General features: G+C 36.2%; 3 protein-coding genes across 3 annotated transcripts in view; 2 read left to right on the top strand and 1 right to left on the bottom strand.

Moving 5' to 3' along the window:
- Window positions 1–20,229, top strand: part of LOC123552185 (arginine/serine-rich protein PNISR-like) — a 151,134-nt gene that overhangs the window by 40,548 nt on the left and 90,357 nt on the right. The gene's annotated exons all lie outside the window — the stretch shown is intronic.
- On the bottom strand, window positions 211–18,579 carry LOC123552189 (RWD domain-containing protein 1-like). The gene is made up of 7 exons (XM_045341651.2): window positions 18,394–18,579; window positions 14,721–14,801; window positions 13,877–14,004; window positions 7,959–8,102; window positions 3,214–3,340; window positions 1,618–1,680; window positions 211–338 (listed from the first exon to the last, which is right to left on the bottom strand). Exons 1-7 carry the CDS (start codon window positions 18,464–18,466, stop codon window positions 241–243), a joined length of 714 nt encoding a protein of 237 aa, XP_045197586.2. The 5' UTR covers window positions 18,467–18,579; the 3' UTR covers window positions 211–240.
- LOC123552188 (uncharacterized) lies at window positions 8,121–12,828 on the top strand. The gene is made up of 4 exons (XM_045341650.2): window positions 8,121–8,345; window positions 9,338–10,700; window positions 11,858–12,152; window positions 12,388–12,828. The coding sequence occupies exons 1-4, from the start codon at window positions 8,328–8,330 to the stop codon at window positions 12,638–12,640; spliced, it is 1,929 nt and encodes a 642-aa protein (XP_045197585.2). The 5' UTR covers window positions 8,121–8,327; the 3' UTR covers window positions 12,641–12,828.

The raw sequence follows: 20,229 nt of genomic DNA, 5'->3' as shown, positions 1-20,229 counted from the left end.
TCTGTCTGTCTGAAGTGATTTATTTTCATTTTATTGGGTTTAACGTCGCACCGACACGATTATAGGTCATATGGCGACTTTCCAGTTTTGATGGTGGAGGAAGACCCCAGGTGCCCCTCCGTGCATTATTTCATCACGAGCGGGCACGAGCTTGTAAAGATTGTGCTAAGGTATACTAGATGAATGAAAGAAACATATAAAACAAAGCTATTAAAAGGAAAAATATATAATTTATTGCATCTAATCATCAACACCAGCTAGTTCATCATCTTCATCAGCAAGGTCAAGGTCATCCATATCCTGGAACAATGACTCATCAACTTCCACTGATTCTCCTTCTGAAATAGTCAATAGAAGTGTCCATAGGAATAATTGTTAATCTTTGTTAGATGGAATGCCTTTTACCGTAGTAATTCAGGTATTCACTGCAGAAAAATTTTATTCTTGTGTATTTAAAGAATACTCTCTGCATGTAACAGACAACTATAATTATGAAAGGAAAGTGCCCACACCTTTAGAATCTCTAGAGGTATGGATTCGTACCTGAAGACTTACCTGTAGATGATTGTCTAGGGATACAACCTCCTCTTACCATATTGGGTTTTATAATTATTTCATTTTGTTGCAATTGAATTATCAAATAAGTTCAGTCTATCAGCACTCATTCGATTGTCTATTTTCTTTCAAAATGAAAATAACTGATGAACTTCAGATACATCCCACATATAGACCCCACAAAATGATGTCAAATTATGTTAAAACAAATCCCTTTTGTTTTTTAGATTTTAATAATATTTCGTACATTATTTCATATAGTGTGATCGGGTTTAAGAGAACACACCCCAAATCCCAAATTAATTGATAAAAACAAACTTTACAAGATGAAAATCATTTAATTATGCCATAATCCCTGAAAAAGGAAAGCCCATACTCCTAGACAATCCTCTACAGTCTTGTTTAGTGGTTCGTATCCGTACCAGTATCAGATTCTAGATGTACAAATCTATACCCATAGATACTAAGGTTTACATTAAAACAAAGATAGATAGACTTCCAATGCAGGTGTCTTAAATAAAATTATCATGGCGAATATTGCACATGCCAAGAATTTCAGATCTGAATCTCAGAGTAGAGATATATTGAATTTTTAGCTGAATGAAAACTGCTTTAAAACTATTTTCCCTTTTCACTTGCAACAAACCTGAAGGTATGATACCCCCGAAAAGTTATTAATATGATTTCACAATAAATCTTTACAATTAGTGAAGATACCTTACATCTGCATGCATGTGCAAAGTTTTTATTTCAGAAACTAGTAAATATACATTTACTGCACTCTACTATAGAAGGATGATTCAATACCAGTGTTGTAACTTGGCAGGTACATGTTGTAAAATGACCCAATGTAGCTTCTGAGACCTTCATGCTTTACAGCCATAAAATCTTACATGCTTGGAAATGATTTAACTGGACAGGCAGATATTATAATAAAATTTAAAAGAAAAATCAGTCTGCCATCAAGATTGTCTTCAAATCAAGAAAAGATAATGGGAATCTTCCGATATGACTGACATTTGTAACAATCTTAATGTTTGTAAAACAACCACATATACAAACCTTGTTGTAAAAATTGTACATCTGATTCCATCATAGAAGCATCCTTTAAAAATAATTCTTTTCCTGCAAAAAATAAGAACAATACATTGTAATGATGTAATACCTTCACCAACCTGCTGAAATTCTTACTGAAAAATCAACATGTTAATGCAATAATAACAAATGACTTGCAAATTTTCCAACATAAGTTAAGAAAGAAAGCATAAAACTTAGATTGTTCACTTGATGACAAATGCTTAACATTTTCTCTTCTTAGAAACTACAAATCAAACAAGATATGTCTGTTACACACATATAAATCCATGGTGATTGATAATTTGATCTGAGGTAACACGTAGTTTTAAGTTTAAAGTATGCTGTGACCTTGACCTTTGACCTTATAACCCAAAATCAACAGGGATCATAAACTGACTAAAATATCATTGTCCAGTCAGTTTTCAGCTATTGCTTGGAAAATGTGTTCAGTATCGAAGCAACAGTGACCTTGAAATTTAACTAACTGACCAAAAGAACACATTGTCAAGGCCACCACCAGAAAGTGTCTCGCCCGAGTCCAAGCAATTCGACTCAAGCTAGAAGGTTTTATACTCACATTACATTTTTAACACTAAAGCAAAAATTATAATTTTGATAAGAGGAGGTGCACAAGGACTCACCGTGGGGGTGTAAAATGAGTTTCTGAACCATCCTACAAGGTTTCACAGCAATATATGTAACGCTTTTTGAGAAATTATCATTTTTGTGAATATTCAAAGGTGTAAAAAATTCTAAAAAATGATAATTTCTAAAAGGTCAAGGTCACTAGGGGGCCAGGACTCATCATGGGGGTGTAACATTAGTTTCTAAATCATCTTACAAGGTTTAAAAGAAATATATTTTAATGTTTTTTAGTTATACCCATTTATTGAAGTCATCACCACCACCGGACTTTGGATAATTAAGTCTCACTTACACTAAAAGTGGGCGGGACAAAAAGCAGTCATCTACTGACCACAACCAATCATCCTATGACGTTTAACAGCAGTAGGCTAAAGTTCTTTTGTTAATAATCAGAAACTGTTCTCAGTCTCAAATAACTGTGACCTTGAACTTTGACTTACTGACCCTTAGTTATTGATTGGAAACTGTTTCCAGTTTAAAGGTAACTGCAACCTTGACCTACTAAATTCATAAATGACATGTCATTAACTAACCAAAAGCAATCATGCTATGATGTCTGATGTCAGTTTTTGATAAGAAAGCATTTTCAGTTTCACTGCGACCCCAGGAACAGCAACAATTCTAATGTTAAGTCTGATAGCTGAAGGTCCAACACTTCTCCTGTTGTTGACTGGAATTGATATGGTCTACAGACCAACAGACTGACCAATGGACATGCGCGAAACAATATATCTCTAAAGACAGGTATAAAAACAAAACAACTTTGTTTTGAAAATATTTGAGGAGCCATAAATGTTTCTAGTATAAGACTTTGGGAACAGATCAGAAGCAATTCCGTCATTCCTATTTACAAAGGCGTGCAGCTACCTTCTTATAGTCTTGCATCTTATTTAAAGATTAATAAGTACAAATAACATTAAGCTTGCCATGGTTTACCTGTTAATTTTGATTTTGCAGTCTCGTTGTCATTCTTCTGTTTGCAAAGTTCAGCCATTTCAGCATCAAATTTGGTCTTCCAAGCCAGAAAATTTTCTATCGTCACACGGGTACCTTCAAACTTTTTCTGTAAAAAGAGAATGCTGAATTAAATTTAAAGAAAATAAGTTTGAATACAACATGATGCTGCAGATATTTTTGAAATAACTGTTAATTTGAAACAAGACTATTCACATTAATTGAATATATAACCAAGGTGGCATTAGTTACCTGCCATGAAATAAGGCTAAACAGGGAAACTGAAAGCATCCAACTATTCACTAGTCTCATAAGCCTGTAGCTACAGAAATGTGAAAGTAGGTCACTAGGTCAATCTTAAAGTCAAAGTTCATTTCGGTACACAAAACTATGCAAATGGTCCAAATTTGAAGGCTGTAGCTTAAGAAATGTGAAAGTAGGTCACTAGGTCAAAATCAGGGTCAAATTTTATTTCGGAATACAAAACTATGCATGTGGTCCAAATTTGAAGCCTGTACCTTCAAAAATGTGAAAGTAGGTCACTAGGTCAATGTAAAGGTCAAAGTTTGTTTCTGTACACAAAACCATGCATGTGGTTCAAATTTGAAGGCTGTAGCTTGAGAAATGTGAAAGTAGGTCACTAGGTCAAAATCAAGGTCAAATTTTATTTCAGAATACAGAACTATGCATGTGGTCCAAATTTGAAGCCTGTACCTTCAAAAATGTGAAAGTAAGTCACTACGTCAATGTAAAGGTCAAAGTTTGTTTCGGTACATAAAACCATGAATGTGGTCCAAATTTGAAGGCTGTAGCTTGAGAAATGTGGAAGTAGGTCACTGGGTCAAAATCAACGTTATATATCATTTCGGAACACGAAATTATGCATGTGGTCCAAATTTGAAGCCTGTACCTTCAAAAATGTGAAAGTAGGTCACTAGGTCAATGTCAAGGTCAAAGTTTCTTTCAGTGCACAAAACTATGCATGTGGTCCAAATTTGAAGGTTGTAGCTACAGAAATGTGAAAGTAGGTCACTAGGTCAAAATCAAGGTCAACTCATGTCAAGATTCATCTTGCAACTCAAAACCATACATGTGGTCCAAATCTGAATGTTGTAGGTTATTGACAAGAAGTTTTTAAAAGCTTTTCCCTATATAAGTCTATATGAACCATTTGACCCCCAGGGCGGAGCCATATTTGACCCTAGGGGGATAATTTTAACAAACTTGGTAGAGAACCTCTAGATGATGCTACATTACAAATATCAAAGCCCTAGGCTTTGTGGTTTGGACAAGAAGATTTTCAAAGTTTTTCCCTATATAAGTCTATGTAAACCATGTGACCCCCGGGGCGGGGCCATATATGAACCTAGGGGGATAATTTGAACAATCTTAGTAGAAGACCACTAGATGATGTCACATACAAAATATCAAAGCCCTAGGCCCTGTGGATTTGGACGAGGTTTTTTAAAGTTTTTCCCTATATAAGTCTATATAAACCATGTGACCCCCGGGGCGGGGCCATATTAGACCCCAGGGAAATAATTTGAATCATCTTGGTAGAGGACCACTAGATGATGCTTCATACCAAATATCAAAGCCCTAGGCTCTGTGGTTTTGGGCAAGAAGATTTTCAAAGTTTTTCCCTATATAGATCTATGTAAATTATAGAAATAAACAAAGGGCCATAACTTACTAAACAAGAGGACCATGATGGTCCTGAATCGCTCACCTGTTCCCACATGACCCAGTTTCGAGTATGACGTTGTTTTTTCTATTATTTGACATAGTGACCTAGTTTTTGAGCTCATGTGACCCAGTTCTGAACTTGACCTAGATATCATCAAGATAAAAATTCTGACTAATTTTCATGAAGATCCATTGAAAAATATGGCCTCTAGAGAGGTCACAAGGTTTTTTTCTATTATTTGACCTATTGACCTAGTTTTCAAAGGTACATGACCCTGTTTTGAACTTGATCTAGATATTATCACAGTAAAAATTCTCAAGAATTTTCATGAAGATCTATTGAAAAATATGGTCTCTAGAGATGTCACAAGGTTTTTCTATTTTTATACCTACTGGCCTAGTTCTTGACTGCACGTGACCCAGTTTACAAACTGACCTAGATATCATCAAGGTGAACATTCCCACCAATTTTCATGAAGATCCATTGAAAAATATGGCTTCTAGTGAGGTCACAAGGTTTTTCTAATTTTAGACCTACTGACCTAGTTTTTGACCACAGTTGACCCAATTTCAAACTTGACAAAGATATCATCAAGATGAGCATTCAGAACAACTTTCATACAGATCCCATGAAAAGTATGGCCTCTATAGAGGTCAAAAGGTTTTTTTATTATTTGAAGATCCATTGAAAAATATGGCTTCTAGAGAGGTCACACCTAGTTTTTGACCACAGTTGACCCAATTTCAAACTTGACAAAGATATCATCAAGATGAACATTCAGAACAACTTTCATACAGATCCCATGAAAAGTATGGCCTCTATAGAGGTCAAAAGGTTTTTTTATTATTTGACCTACTGACCTACTTTATGACAGCACGTGGTCCACTTTCTAACTTGACCTAGATATCATCAAGATGAACATTCTGACAAATTTTTATGAAGATCCATTCACAAGTATGGCCTCTAGAGAGGTCACAAGGTTTTTCTATTTTTAGACCTACTGACATAGTTTTTGACCACACATGACCCAGTTTCGAACTTGATCTAGATATCATCAAGATGAACATTCAGACCAACTTTCATACAGATCCCATGAAAAATATGGCCTTTAGAGAGGTCACAAGGTTTTTCTACTATTTGACCTACTGACCTATTTCTTGACTGCACGTGACCCAGTTTACAAACTGACCTAGATATCATCAAGGTGAACATTCCCACCAATTTTCATGAAGATCCATTGAAAAATATGGCCTCTAGTGAGGTCATAAGGTTTATCTAATTTTAGACCTACTGACCTAGTTTTTGACCACAGTTGACTCAATTTCAAACTTGACAAAGATATCATCAAGATGAGCATTCAGAACAACTTTCATACAGATCCCATGAAAAGTATGGCCTCTATAGAGGTCAAAAGGTTTTTTTATTATTTGACCTACTGACCTACTTTATGACAGCACGTGGTCCACTTTCTAACTTGACCTAGATATCATTAAGTTGAACATTCTGACAAATTTTTATGAAGATCCACAGGGTTCTCCCCAGAAAAAAATTAAGGGATAGCTGGAAGCGTGCGGTAGCCAAACGGGTGTGCTTGTGAGGGGCTTATGAGGGCTGACTTTTTAGCAAGTTTAACCACATATACTTTTAAGTGTAACATTTGTATCTTTATCACTTTTAATTATAAGCAGTAATACAGTCTACAAAATTAATGTGTTATAATCAAACTTTGTTTTTGTTAACTTATACAATCATGTACTTTGCAGTTCATATAATTTTTATTACACATAAATTTGTCCTAATGCTGATCATATTACTGCTGTGTATAGTAATCACATCAAGATGAACATTCTGACAAATTTTTATGAAGATCCATTCACAAGTATGGCCTCTAGAGAGGTCACAAGGATTTTCTATTTTTAGACCTACTGACCTAGTTTTTGACCGCACATGACCCAGTTTCGAACTTGATCTAGATATCATCAAGATGAACATTCAGACCAACTTCCATACAGATCCCATGAAAAATATGGCCTTTAGAGAGGTCACAAGGTTTTTCTATTATTTGACCTACTGACCTAGTTTTTGATGGCACGTGACCCAGTTTCGTACTTGACCTAGATATCATCAAGGTGAACATTCTGACCAATTTTCATGAAGATATTGTGAAAAATTTGGCCTCTAGAGAGGTCACAAGGTTTTTCTATTTTTAGACCTACTGACCTAGTTTTTGGCCGCACGTGACCCAGTTTTAAACCTGACCTAGAAATCATCAATGTGAACATTCTGACCAACTTTCATAAAGATCCCATGAAAAATGTGACCTCTAGAGTGGTCACAAGCAAAAGTTTACGCACGCACGCACGGACGACGGACGCTGCGCGATCACAAAAGCTCACCTTGTCACTTTGTGACAGGTGAGCTAAAAATTGTTGAACCAGTCTGATTTTCAGCGGGACACAACTAGGGTAACAATACATCATTCTGACAAAGTTTTGTCAAAATCCCCCTGGTAGTTTCTGAGGAGATGCGATAACGAGAAATTGTTAACGGAAGGACGGACGGACGGAATGATGGACTGACGACGGACGCTGAGTGATTTGAATAGCCCACCATCTGATGATGGTGGGCTAAAAACAGTACTGGTAACATTTTCCACACATGAATCTTCATAGATGCATTTTTACATAGGATTCCCTGATGATGGGTCATAACTATGTCACTAGACGAAGTCCCTTTGACCCTGGATAACCATAAGAAATACTTGTGTGATTCGTCAATTCATTTATTCAATATAATGCAAAGAAATAATTAACACTGACTTAATCAACTGTGAACCAAACTAAATGTGATCATAAATGGAAGGATATGCACAGTTTCGTGAAACCTTAAACAATCTATGATAGGCACAGTTATTTTCTTGAAAACTCAAACAACCTACCTTACAAAAAGCCATTTCTACATAGGGTTAAAACCCCCTAACTTTCCTACAGGAATTCTTTAATGCAACATAATAAGAGCCTAACACTGGATGTGTACAAACCCTTTCTAATTCTTCCTCCTCCTGTTTACGTTTCTCCTCGGCATCTAATCTTCTTTGTTTGCTCTGTTCGATCAGAGTGGTAAGTTCCTCCTGCACAGCAGACACCAAGGTGAACACCATCGCCATTCCCAAGTTCTCCTCAGCCTGTCATAAAGGTAACATACATCGTATTACACCATCATTTGGACCGTTCTCCAGCAAAACCGGGCTTATTGACGTTCGTGACGTTATTTGGAAATTCCAGTTTAAAGGTTGACGTCATCAACACAGTGCGTCATCAACTTTTCAGAAAGTTTACAAACAACACGTGTGTAAATTAAATCGATTGTTTTCTTGTTTTTGGATAGATCTAGTTAATGATAATTAAATATGGATGAGGAGTTAGAGGTAAGAGTTTTCTTCTAAACCAATAGTTCACTAATAATGATTTGTGCATTGCTTTGTGCATTTTAGAAATGTGTTTACATTTGTTTACTTTTGAGACAGAAGTGACCTCAGAAAGTCGGTATCAGAAAACCCGACAAAAAGTTCAAAGATGAAGACATAAGAAAGGAAGAAAATATAATTTTGTCCCGCTAGATATATCTATTTAGAGTTTTTTTCTCATGATTTAGCGTAAAGCATCTCGATCTACATCAGATTTCTACGATTCCCGGTGTCCCCACCCACTATATAAATTGCATCGTCAAGTTTCCGTTAAACGCTCGATGCAATTTGAGAGATTTATTTTTCATACAAAGACACCAGCTTATATGTTGTTGAGATCAATTGGCACGGCAAACATACAAAAAATAAATAAAAAATGTAAAAAGCAAAAATTTAAGCGGGCCGTAGCTGCCTTACGATATATTATGGTTATATACAATAAAAATCAGTTGCATGGCATCTACTGAGTCAATGGCCGAGCGGTCTAAGGCGCTTGTAATTACTGTTTCTTTTGGTAGTCAGACAGGCGTGGGTTCGAAACCTGAAAGAGGAATTTGTTTTAATTCTTTTTTTTTTTACTCAATAAAATTACGATATTTCTATTATTCGAAAAATTGACTTTCTAGAACGAGAACTTTAAAAAAAAAAAAACTCAATGAATGAATTTAAATAATTTACCATTTTTGGATATAGATTGGCTCGTCATTTAGAATCTAAATTGAAGTCATTCTTTTATCATCCGAAATTACATTTCTCTATAAGCACTATAACTCTATATATAGGAAAACAGTATTATGGTGAGTTATAAATCTTGCATCAAATTCTTGATCGATACAGTAGAAGAGAAATAAAGATTGCGACTAGATTGATTTACAATTCCTTGCTTATTGCACCAAATTATCACTTTTGTCCCAAGAAATAAAACACATTGAAATATATTCAATCATTTTCAGGAGCTGGAGAGTTTGTTTTCCGAACATTTTGGGCGGACCCCGAGTGCTACCCCTTGTGTCTCACAGATGAGTGATTACAGTGATGAAGAGGAAAGTGATTTCGATGAACATATTGAGTTGGGCCGTGTAGCAGATGTTGACCAAAGAGTAAGGCAGTATCTGGATAGTTTACCAGCTAGCCATTCGGATGAAAGTGAGGAATCTAGCAACGAGAACGATGAAAATAGGACATCGCCATCGTTGGCTCAAGCTGACCCGGATTTGATTAGGGTAAGACAATTTAAGTCAGTTGGTTGCGGTTGCCAAAGAAACTGTCATGCCTGTTTTGAAATAGATGAGTTGCACGGACACATTCTAAATATTAGAGAAATGGAAAAACAAGATAAGGAAATGTACATAATGGCAACATTGGCTGATAGCAGAGACAAAGAAAACACAAAGAAAGGGAGGAAACGTGTTAGATTTAGACATGACTTCAAATTCCAAGGCAAGTTTGTGTGTAGAAAGACTTTTATGCTTGTTTTTGACATTGGAAAACACAGTCTACAGAACATTATGACACATGTAAATAAGAATGGTGTTGCTCCAAGGATACACGGAAATACTGGAAGGAAAACGGCAAAATCACTCGTTTTTGAGGACATTAAAAGATTGGTGCAATTTGTATCTAATTATGCAGATGACTATGGTATGCCACAGCCTGCAGCACCACGAGGTGGCGACAATATAGCACCAATTTATCTTACAAGTGAAACAACAAAGATGAATTTACATGAAAAATATGTGAACATGTGCGCGCAGTTAGAACCACCCTGTCGTTCTGTGAAGTATTCCACGTTTTGTAATATATGGACACATTGTTTGCCACATATTAGGATTGCTACTCCACGAGATGACGTGTGTGCCACGTGTGAAAAGATGAGAAAGGCCATTGTGGATTCAGTTACGGAGGAGGAAAAGATACAATCAACAAGCAACTTTCAGAACCATGTGATATATGCACAAAAAGAGAGGCAAGTCTATAATGACTGCATTAAAATGGCAAAAGAGTCCTACCAAAATGAAAACCTGGAAAAGTACGTACATTACACGTTTGACTTTTGCCAGAATGTTAGTATCCCTCACCATTCCAGACAAATGGGCCCCTTGTATTTTCTCACTCTGAGAAAAGTGCAGTTTTTTGGTTTTCGGATCGATGGAATGCCTAAACAGTTGAACTTTCTAATAGATGAAAATGAAACTATTGGGAAAGATGGAACGTCAACACATGGGCCGAATGCAGTTATATCCATGATAGATGATGCCATGAACTCGTACAGTACTGGGGAAACAAAGTGTGCCATACATGCTGATAATTGTCCAGGTAAGATTGTTTTACATATCAGAACGCGAATATCGGTAATAATAAAACAATATTAAAGGAATAAACGCATTTAAATCTATGTGAAGAAAAAGTTTATAACCACTTTTCAATAAACAGTGAGCTACAGTTTTCAATGATTCACTTAGGTCTTATAAAGCTATACTAATTAGATTGATAATGCTTTATTCACGTACGGTGGCACAGAGGTGACATAGATGTTTTTTATATTGATACGTGATTACGTAATAACTAATACGTGCGCACGTACTAGTACAAAAAACATCATCGCACATACTATAAAAAACATCTTCGTACGTAACAAGTAATACGTGCGCACGTACTATTACAAAAAAAAATCATCGCACATACTATAAAAAAACATCTACGTACGTATAAAGTAATACGTGCGCACGTACTAGTACAAAAGCATCATCGCACATACTATAAAAAAAACATCTACGTACGTATAAAGTAATACGTGCGCACGTACTAGTACAAAAAGCATCATCGCACATACTATAAAAAACATCTTCGTACGTATAAAGTAATACGTGCGCACGTACTAGTACAAAAAGCATCATCGCACATACTATAAAAAACATCTTCGTACGTATGAAGTAATACGTGCGCACGTAAAATGTTTTACGTGCGCACTTACTAGTTTATAAAAAACATCTACCTACGCATAAACTAATACGTGCGCACGTAAAACCTTTTATTTGCGCACGTATTACTTTATACGTACGACAATGTTTTTTATACTAGTACGTGCGCACGTATTACTTATACGTACTAAGATGTTTTTTATAGTATGTGCGATGATATTTTTTGTACTAGTACGTGCGCACGTATTACTTTATACGTACGAAGATGTTTTTTATAGTATGTACGATGATGTGTTTTGTTCTAGTACGTGCGCACGTATTAGTTATTACGTGCGCACGTATTAATATAAAAAAAAACATCTATGTCACCTCTGTGCCACCGTATTCACGGTAATTGATGTTGCAATTTAAGTTTTGAACATACCAAATTGACTTTCATTAATAATTAATGATTTGCATTACTAAAAATAACATTCTGTTCAACCGTTGAAGCCTTAAGCAAACGTGCATTAATGCAAATAAAAACTTATTTCCATGCTTTATTATTTCCAGGCCAGAACAAGAATCAGTATGTGATTGGATATTTCATGTGGCGTGTCATGACAGGAAGACACCAGGAGATCGAATACCATATGCAGATTCCTGGCCATGCACGCTGCCTTGTTGACAGCGGATTTGCTTCTTTAAAGAAGCTTTACCGGCGCACCGATTGTGATTCCCTTGTTCAGTTGCAACACGTTGTTGATATGTCGTCTGCTACAAATGAAGCTGTTCGATATCCTGCTTGGCAATGGCGTGACTGGAAATCGTTCTTGGGACCTGTTATCAAACCAATGCGTGGGATAAGGTAGCTATGATATTTTACAGAGCCACTTGTGTCCATAGAAGCAAGCTGTATCAACGAAATGCTTATTTTGCAAAAAAAATAATTTGTACTGATTTTGTCCAAAAATGCTAGGTAATGGTAATCACGTCGCACAAGAGTGCGTTACAGAATAAGTAATTTATTGCAAAGCTGTATACATATAAAAAGCAAAGCATTATTTGTTTTCGATGACTACTTCATTTTCTTCTTCATGCAGGAAGTACCAGTACTTCAAGATGTCTTCTGACAAACCTGGTGTAGTAACTGTGAAAGAGAACAGAGACACAGATGAAACGACTGTAAACGTGCTGCGGTCTCAGGATCGTGTATTTCCAGCAGACGACTTACCAACAGTTATCCCTGCCCATGGACTTACACGAGAACGCCAGGATTACCTTTATAAGGCCGTCAGACCTTATGTACGCCCAATGCACCAGGATAGCACGTGCCCAGCGCCTAGTGATCAGTAGTTGTTTGACATTTGTAGACACTTGAATTGGAATATATATGAGCCGCGTCACGGAAAAATTTGCCTTCGGGAATCTTCGAGGCTTTGCGACCAGCGTGGACCCGGATCAACATTAATTTTTGCTGTTATATTTACGTTGTTATTATAACAATATGTTTAAATATAATGTTAAATAGATGTGAAACTAGACAGACATTGTTTCTTTCTTGAAAGGGCAAAATCGATGAGACTCAAGAATTTTATATACAATTAGTTTTACTCCCATGTTTTGAAAGGGACTAACCCACACATTTTTGACGAAAATATTTTTCTTTCAAAAATCAGTATGTGTTTATTCTGAAAGTTGCTAGTGGCACAAACTAATTGAGATATGAATTTGTCAAAGATGTCCTTATGAATGACAAAATATATTGTGAAAACAGTAGTAAACCGTTGCAACGCTTTTCAAATAATGTAAACAAATACATTATTTTTGTGTTTTTACGGATATTTACTTCTTCTTTTCACCAACTTTATCATTTTTTCAATGTTACATATTCATTTTATTCAAACTTGGTGAAAATGAATATGTTGAAAAAATCTTGGAAAACTGTGGGTTAGTTACTTTAAGATCGCAATGATCACTAGATCTACATGTATATCAAAACGAAAGACGAATTACCATATATGTATTTTATACTGAATAAGACGTTTATTTTGACAGAAGAAATGTTTTCTCCTATAGTTATAGCCTGCAGAATAATGTTGAATAGTAATTATAACTGACACCGAAACACATTTTATAAAGCTCTTTACGACGTTATCACGACGTCATAACAGCGCATTTTTGACGTTCCTGCGCATAGCACCATGTAACTTTAAAACTCTATAAATAAAAAACTTATTTACATAGAATAAAACGGTTTTCACAGTCATACTTGTTAAAGCTTGATAAATTGGAAAATGTCAAAACCTAAAAATCGAAAAAAATGTCATTAAGCCCGGTTTTGCTGGAGAACGGCTCATTTCATTTTGTGGGCAAGAAATTTCGTGTTTCTGGTCAAAATAGCTATTTTGAGGAGATATTAATTCATGGATTTCAACTTTTGAACAAAAACTTAATCAGAACTTTTCTTCAGTGGAATTTAATTCTGGTGATTCAAATTGATCTCAAATCTGGACCTCAGAGCCTTCAAATCTGGATTTCCAGATTAATCCAGAGTTTTATCACCCCTGAATTAATGTCTTTATGACTCACCTGTGTGTGAAGCATGTTTAACAGTTCATTGAGTTGATCATCTTCCAGATTTTCCGATTCTGTGATTTCCACAACTGGGACTTCATCTGGGTATTTCTCAGTGTAAGCAAACCTCACTGTCACCAATGCTATCACATTAAAAATACAGGTCTTAACAATTTCATAATTCAATAATTTTATAGAATAATATTTTCAATTACCCAAGACAGTGTCTGAATCTGTAAACAGTCAAAAATGACAAAAACATAATGTTGCACTTTTTTGGAATGCCTGCAACTTATGGTTCTTACTCTCTAGGCTTAAACTGCATCTTTTGCCAAAATTACTGTATGCTTTAAAACAGCAAATCCAAAAATTTTATATACTTAAATGACAACAATATATATGCTTTCCTTAAAAAGTGGCATGTTTTAAATTAGGCTAGTTTTTTTTTTGCTGTTTTTTTTTTCAAATTTCTCTCAAAAAAGTTTCAACAGGAAATCCATTGAATTTTACTGAATTCAACTATTGAAAAATGACTAGTTTTATAAACTTGTCTACCAACAGAAATGTAACTGACTAGATACTTAACCTTTTTTCTAACCACAAATGTCAAAACATTTGAAAAGTTCTGTAGATTAATTTATGTTCATAATTTTAGATCAGAACATCTGAAAATTTATGCAAATTTTATTGTATCATTAAAGCACTGGTAAATAAGTGTTGCTCTGAGTTTCAGATTAAAGACTGTACAAGTTCACTAGAAAGGACAATCGTTTGAAAAAAAACAGAACACTTTCACTATAAGCAAAGTGATGCCCATCTTTTCAAACTCATGTGTTGGTGTGCAAAGTAAAATGTTTACCTTCTTCATCATCATCACCGTGCTCAGACTTCTGAGATGCCATACGAAGTTCAAAGACAGCATATGGTGAGGTCTCAATAACTGAAATAAAAGGTAAATATAGTCACTGGGATAAAGTGATACCTACCGGTATAAATTTGTTTTTCTTTTCCAATATCATCTTAAAAGTAAAACAAGCTGGGCCTGAACTGTACATATGGCATGGTAGGCCAGTAATTTGTAGATGGATTTTTCTTGGGAAAAGAGGGAGTGTGCATTTTATCAATTTTTGGTACAGAAGTCTTAAAAAGCTCTATAAATAATTATTTCAATGCACTATTACTTCGTTTATTCCAGGAAAATTTTACAATTTCAAGAAATGAGTCTATAGCAGGGTTCAAATTTAAAGGAAAAGGCAAACTGAATGCTATTCTAATGTTCAATTTGCCTGCTTGCACTTCTTTAATTATTAAGAAATTCAAAGAATTTTCAAAAATGGCTTAAAAGTTAAACATTTGTGAACATCTTAATATTCAATAAATTAAATTGGCGGCCATATTATTTGAAAATTCTGACAATGAATTTCTCCATTTTTTCCAAACCAGATTGTCATGATTTACATCTTAAGTTGTGATGATTTACATCTTAAACTCTTTGCTATTTAAACTAGAAATGCTTTTGTAAAAAAGCGCATGTCTCCCCACATGCAAAGTCGTATAGGCAAGAAGTCAATAGGGGTCAGGAGCAAAAGTCAAAGAGACACTGATGGTTGGCTGCAAAAGGGATCACCTACTTGGCATGTCCAGTCATCCTGCTAAGTTTCAACACTCTTGGCCTAGTGATTCTTAAGTCACTGTTCAGGCTCCTGTGACCTTGACCTTTGATCAAGTGACCCCAAAGTAAATAAGGGTCATCTACTCTGCATGTCCAATCATCCTATTAAGTTTCAACATTCTAGGTCAAGTGGTTCTCAAGTTATTTTCCGGAAATGACTTTACATGACCAGGCCCCTGTGACCTTGACCTTTAATAGACTGACCCAAAAATCAATAGGGGTCATCTACTCTGCATGTTCAATCATCCTATGAAGTTTCAACATTCTGGGTCAAGTGGTTCTCAAGTTATTGATCGGAAATTGTTTTCCATGTTCAGGTTCCTGTGACCTTGACCTTTAACAGAGTGACGCCAAAATCGATAGGGGTCCTCTACTCTGCATGTTCAATCATCCTATGAAGTTTCACCATTCTGGGTCAAGAGTTTCTCTAGTTATTGTTTGGAAATGGTTATCAATGTTCAGGCCTCTGTGACCTTGACCTTTAACGAAGTGACCCCAAAAACAAATAGGGGTCATTACTCTGCAGGAACAATCATCCTATGAAGTTTCAACATTCTGGGTCGAGAGGTTATTGATTGGAAATGGTTTTCGATGTTCAGGTCCCTGTGACCTTGACCTTTAACAGAGTGACCCCAAAATCGATAGGGGTCATCTACTCTGCATGACCAATCATCCTATTAAGTTTCAACATTCTGGGTCAAGTGGTTTTCAAGTTACTGACCGGAAATGGTTTTCAATGTTCAGGCCCGTGACCTTGACCTTCAACAGAGTGACCCCAAAATCAATAGGGGTCATCTAATCTGCATGACCAATCATCCTATGAAGTTTCAACATTCTGGGTCAAGTCGTTCTCAAGTTATTGATCGGAAATGGTTTTGAATGTTCAGGTCCCTGTGACCTTGACCTTCGATGGAGTGACCCCAAAATCAATAGGGATCATCTACTTTACACGATCAATCATCCTATTAAGTTTCAACATTCTGGGTCAAGTGGTTCTCAAGTTATTGATCGGAAATGGTTTTCCATGTTCAGGCCCCTGTGACCTTGACCTTTGACGGAGTGACCCCAAAAACAATGGGTTGTCTCCAAACCAATGAAGTTTGAAGGTTCTAGGTCAAATGGTTCTCCAGTTATTGCTCGGAAATGAAGTGTGACGTATAGACAGACGGACAGGGCAAAAACAATATGTCTCCCCCAGAGTGGGGGGAAACATAATAATGCAGCAGCGTATAACTGATGTTATTTACACTTAAATGTTTGCCTCCATGCTCACATTGCTCAGCCATTTTCCTAAATTTTGAAACCTTCTTTTAAAATGATAAAAAAAGAATGATCTGATTTTAAAAATTCTTAAGGTGTTATTGTTGTCTAAACAATAGCTTTCATTCCAACTTAACTTCTGTTCCTTACCCTTTAAGCTAGCATACTCAAGAAATGCAGGTGAAAAATTTCGAACTGCTCAAACAATATGCATTTTGATTACGAGTCATAAGCACTGTTCTTTCTTTGACGAATCATGGTCACTGCAGTGTACATGTATATTGCCATTTTCAGAGAGCTTAGGGTCATTTACAGTACTGACATTTCGTTTGATACATGCCTCATACCAATACCTATTAACTGATTTGACAAGAACACAATATTGATGACATTAACCACATGTACGTTAGAGTGAACTCCCCTCAGACAGATCCCCCTGGACAAGACCATGGAAGGCATTTCTGCCCAGAAAAAGACCCCCTTGTACACAAACTGTTTCCAGAACCTCTTGGACAAGACTACATTTGTATGGAAGGCACTTTTGCCTGAAAAGATCTCCTTGGACAAACCATTTCCAGAACCTCCCAGGGACAGACCCCCAGGACAAGACTATTGAAGGTATTTTTTACCAAAAAGACCCCCTTGGACAAACCATTTCCAGAACCCCACTCAGACAGACCCCAGTGGACCAGACTATGGAAGTCATTTTAGCCCAAAAAAGACCCCCCTGGACAAACCAGTTCCAGAACCCCGCTTGGACAGACCCCACTGGACAAAGCTAAAGAAAGCATTGATCAAGACTATGGAAGGCATTTTTGCCCCAAAAAGACCCCCTTAGAGAACCCTCCTTGGAAGTTGGACAGACCCCGCTGGACAAGACTAAGGAAGGCATTTTTGCCCCAAAAAGACCCCCACTGGACGAACCAGTTCCAAAACCTCGCTTTGAAAGTCTCCCCTGGACAAGGATACGGAAGGCTTTTTTGCCCGAAAAGACCCACTTGGACAAACTGTTTCCAGTACCCCCTTCGGACAAACTGTTTCCAGTACCCCCTTCGGTCAGACCTCCCTGGACAAGACTATGGAAGGCATTTTTGCCCAAAAAGATTTGCTTGTACAAACCATTTCCAAAACCTCCTAGGACAGACCCACTGGACAAGACTATGAAAGGCATTTTTACCCGAAAAGACCATCTTGGGCAAACCATTTCCAAACCCCCTGGACAAGACTATGGAAGGCACTTTTACCGAAAAGACGTTTCCAGACCCCACTGGACAAAACTATGGAAGGCATTTTTGCTCGAAAAGAACCCTTCCTGGACAAACTGTTTCCAGTACCCATCTTGGACAGACCCTCTGGGCAAGACTATATGGAAGGCATTTTAGCCCAAAAAGACCCCCTTGCACAAACCCTCTTTCATAATGTCAACTAGTAAAGGTGACACTGAACAGCTTATTCCAAGTAGTGTTTTAACAGAAGATTGCCATATTATTATTTCAATCCCAATTTCTGAAAAAAATGTGTTTTCAAGAATCCCATAATTTATGTCTAAATATGGTTATATCCGAAAGTTGTTTATTCCGCATTTTGACCTTTTTAATACCTTTCAATTCATCCGGATAAATTGACTCTAACGCCTCAAGTTCATGGTGTTGTTCTTCTTTATAATCCGTCATTTATGTATCTTTAATTTACTATGAAACAAAATAAAAACAGTTTATTTTGCCTGTTTATTAACACATGTCAATAAAGCGCTTGAATACGATCGTTTAGGTCACTCAGATGAGGAGATCTGAAGGTCAGAGGGAACTAACTGAATTTCAGGCATGAACACACTAAATAACTGGTCTTTTTAAATACGAAAACTTCCAATGGCTGCTGTACACGACAGGACCCATGTGAAATGTCTTTAACCTACAATTTCTTGAAGAGTATTTTCAGTGCTGAAAAAGAATCAAAAGAAAAGTGGGGGTTCAGATACAGATACAAATTTTATTTAAAGTCTAGACAAAATTAGTTACTGTATATATCTGTATATATAGCTATTGACCGACATAAAAAACAAAAGTACATTAATAACATGATAAAAATTGTACTTATTAAATATAATCACAATATTAACATATCACCTACTCAATTGATGCACTTGCAACAAGCCCAACTGAAACAAGGGCGAAATTGGTGTACTGGGCGAAAATGGGATTCACAATTGAGCTCACCGCCCAAATTTCACAATGAAATAATAGTATTACAGAACTTATCATTGAAACTTAGTTCATACACAACCACTACAATTTGGGGTCTTATTATAGCGTGTCTGTGTGTTTGACTGAAAATATTTTTTCTTGCATCAAACAAATTAAAGAGCTATAAAAATGTATTTTATACTTCTATGATCAAACATCCAAAAGTAAACTCAAAGAAAAGTTTAAACCAGTCAAAGTTCCTTCGTTTATCTCAAGGAAATCTTGTTTCCCAGGTCCACCACGCTAGAATTAGGAATAGGTGCAGCAATTTGAATGCAAATATATTTCACAATCATTTACGCGATAATCCCCGATGCTCTTGTGGAAATATGTATGAAGATGCAGAACATTTCTTTTTTTTCGTTGCCCATTGTTTGTTTTACAAAGACGTGAACTTTTTAACAACACACGAACTTATCACCCTTTAATTATGGTTTATCAAACGTGCAGATCTACTTTAAATTACTTTTTCGAATAGACAGCCAATGCTATGAAGTGAATGCGTTAAGTATTTGAGGCGGTTCAAAATTACATGAAAACAACCAAGAGATATTTCAGAAATAATTAATTGAAGTTCAGTAAAATGGTTTATTTCTGTCTAAACATACGTAGAATGGGCACGCGCGGGGCCGGGATAGCTGAACACTAATAGGAAGCGTATAAATGGTAGTATCCTTGGTTTGTTTATTTCTTAAATTGTAAGTCTTGTTCCTTATGTCCGACTACAGGGAAGGGCCGTCGCTTTGCATTTAATATTTACTTTATTAATACATGTGTTCATTATCTCTTCTTGTTTGTTGGATGATTTATTTGCATGTATTGTATAATACCTTATTGCCGTATTTCATAAGCAATAGAATATGATTGAACTTAAAAGTGTGTGTGAAGGGATGGAGTAGGGAGGGGAAATGATGGCACATGATAATTAAAAACAGTATCAGGAAATAGTGAAACATATATATGGCGGTAAATGTTGATAGGTTAATGATGACGTGATACTTAGAGACAATATCAAGAAACACAAGAAATTGAAAGTAAAGCAAGATCGTGGTGGGGTAAATGTGGGTAGGAGATTGGAATAATCGGTAGAAGGTCAACCAAGGAACATCTCTGTGGAGTTATTATGAATTCGAACCAGCAGTTTTAGAGGAAAAGAAATACAGTTTTTCATATAACTATATAGAAAAAAACTA

The sequence above is a fragment of the Mercenaria mercenaria genome, chromosome 4 (genome assembly GCF_021730395.1).
Source record: "Mercenaria mercenaria strain notata chromosome 4, MADL_Memer_1, whole genome shotgun sequence".
Classification (NCBI taxonomy): Eukaryota; Metazoa; Mollusca; class Bivalvia; order Venerida; family Veneridae; genus Mercenaria; species Mercenaria mercenaria.
Note: the sequence above shows the minus strand (reverse complement) of the source record. Positions and strands in the feature narration are given on the sequence as shown.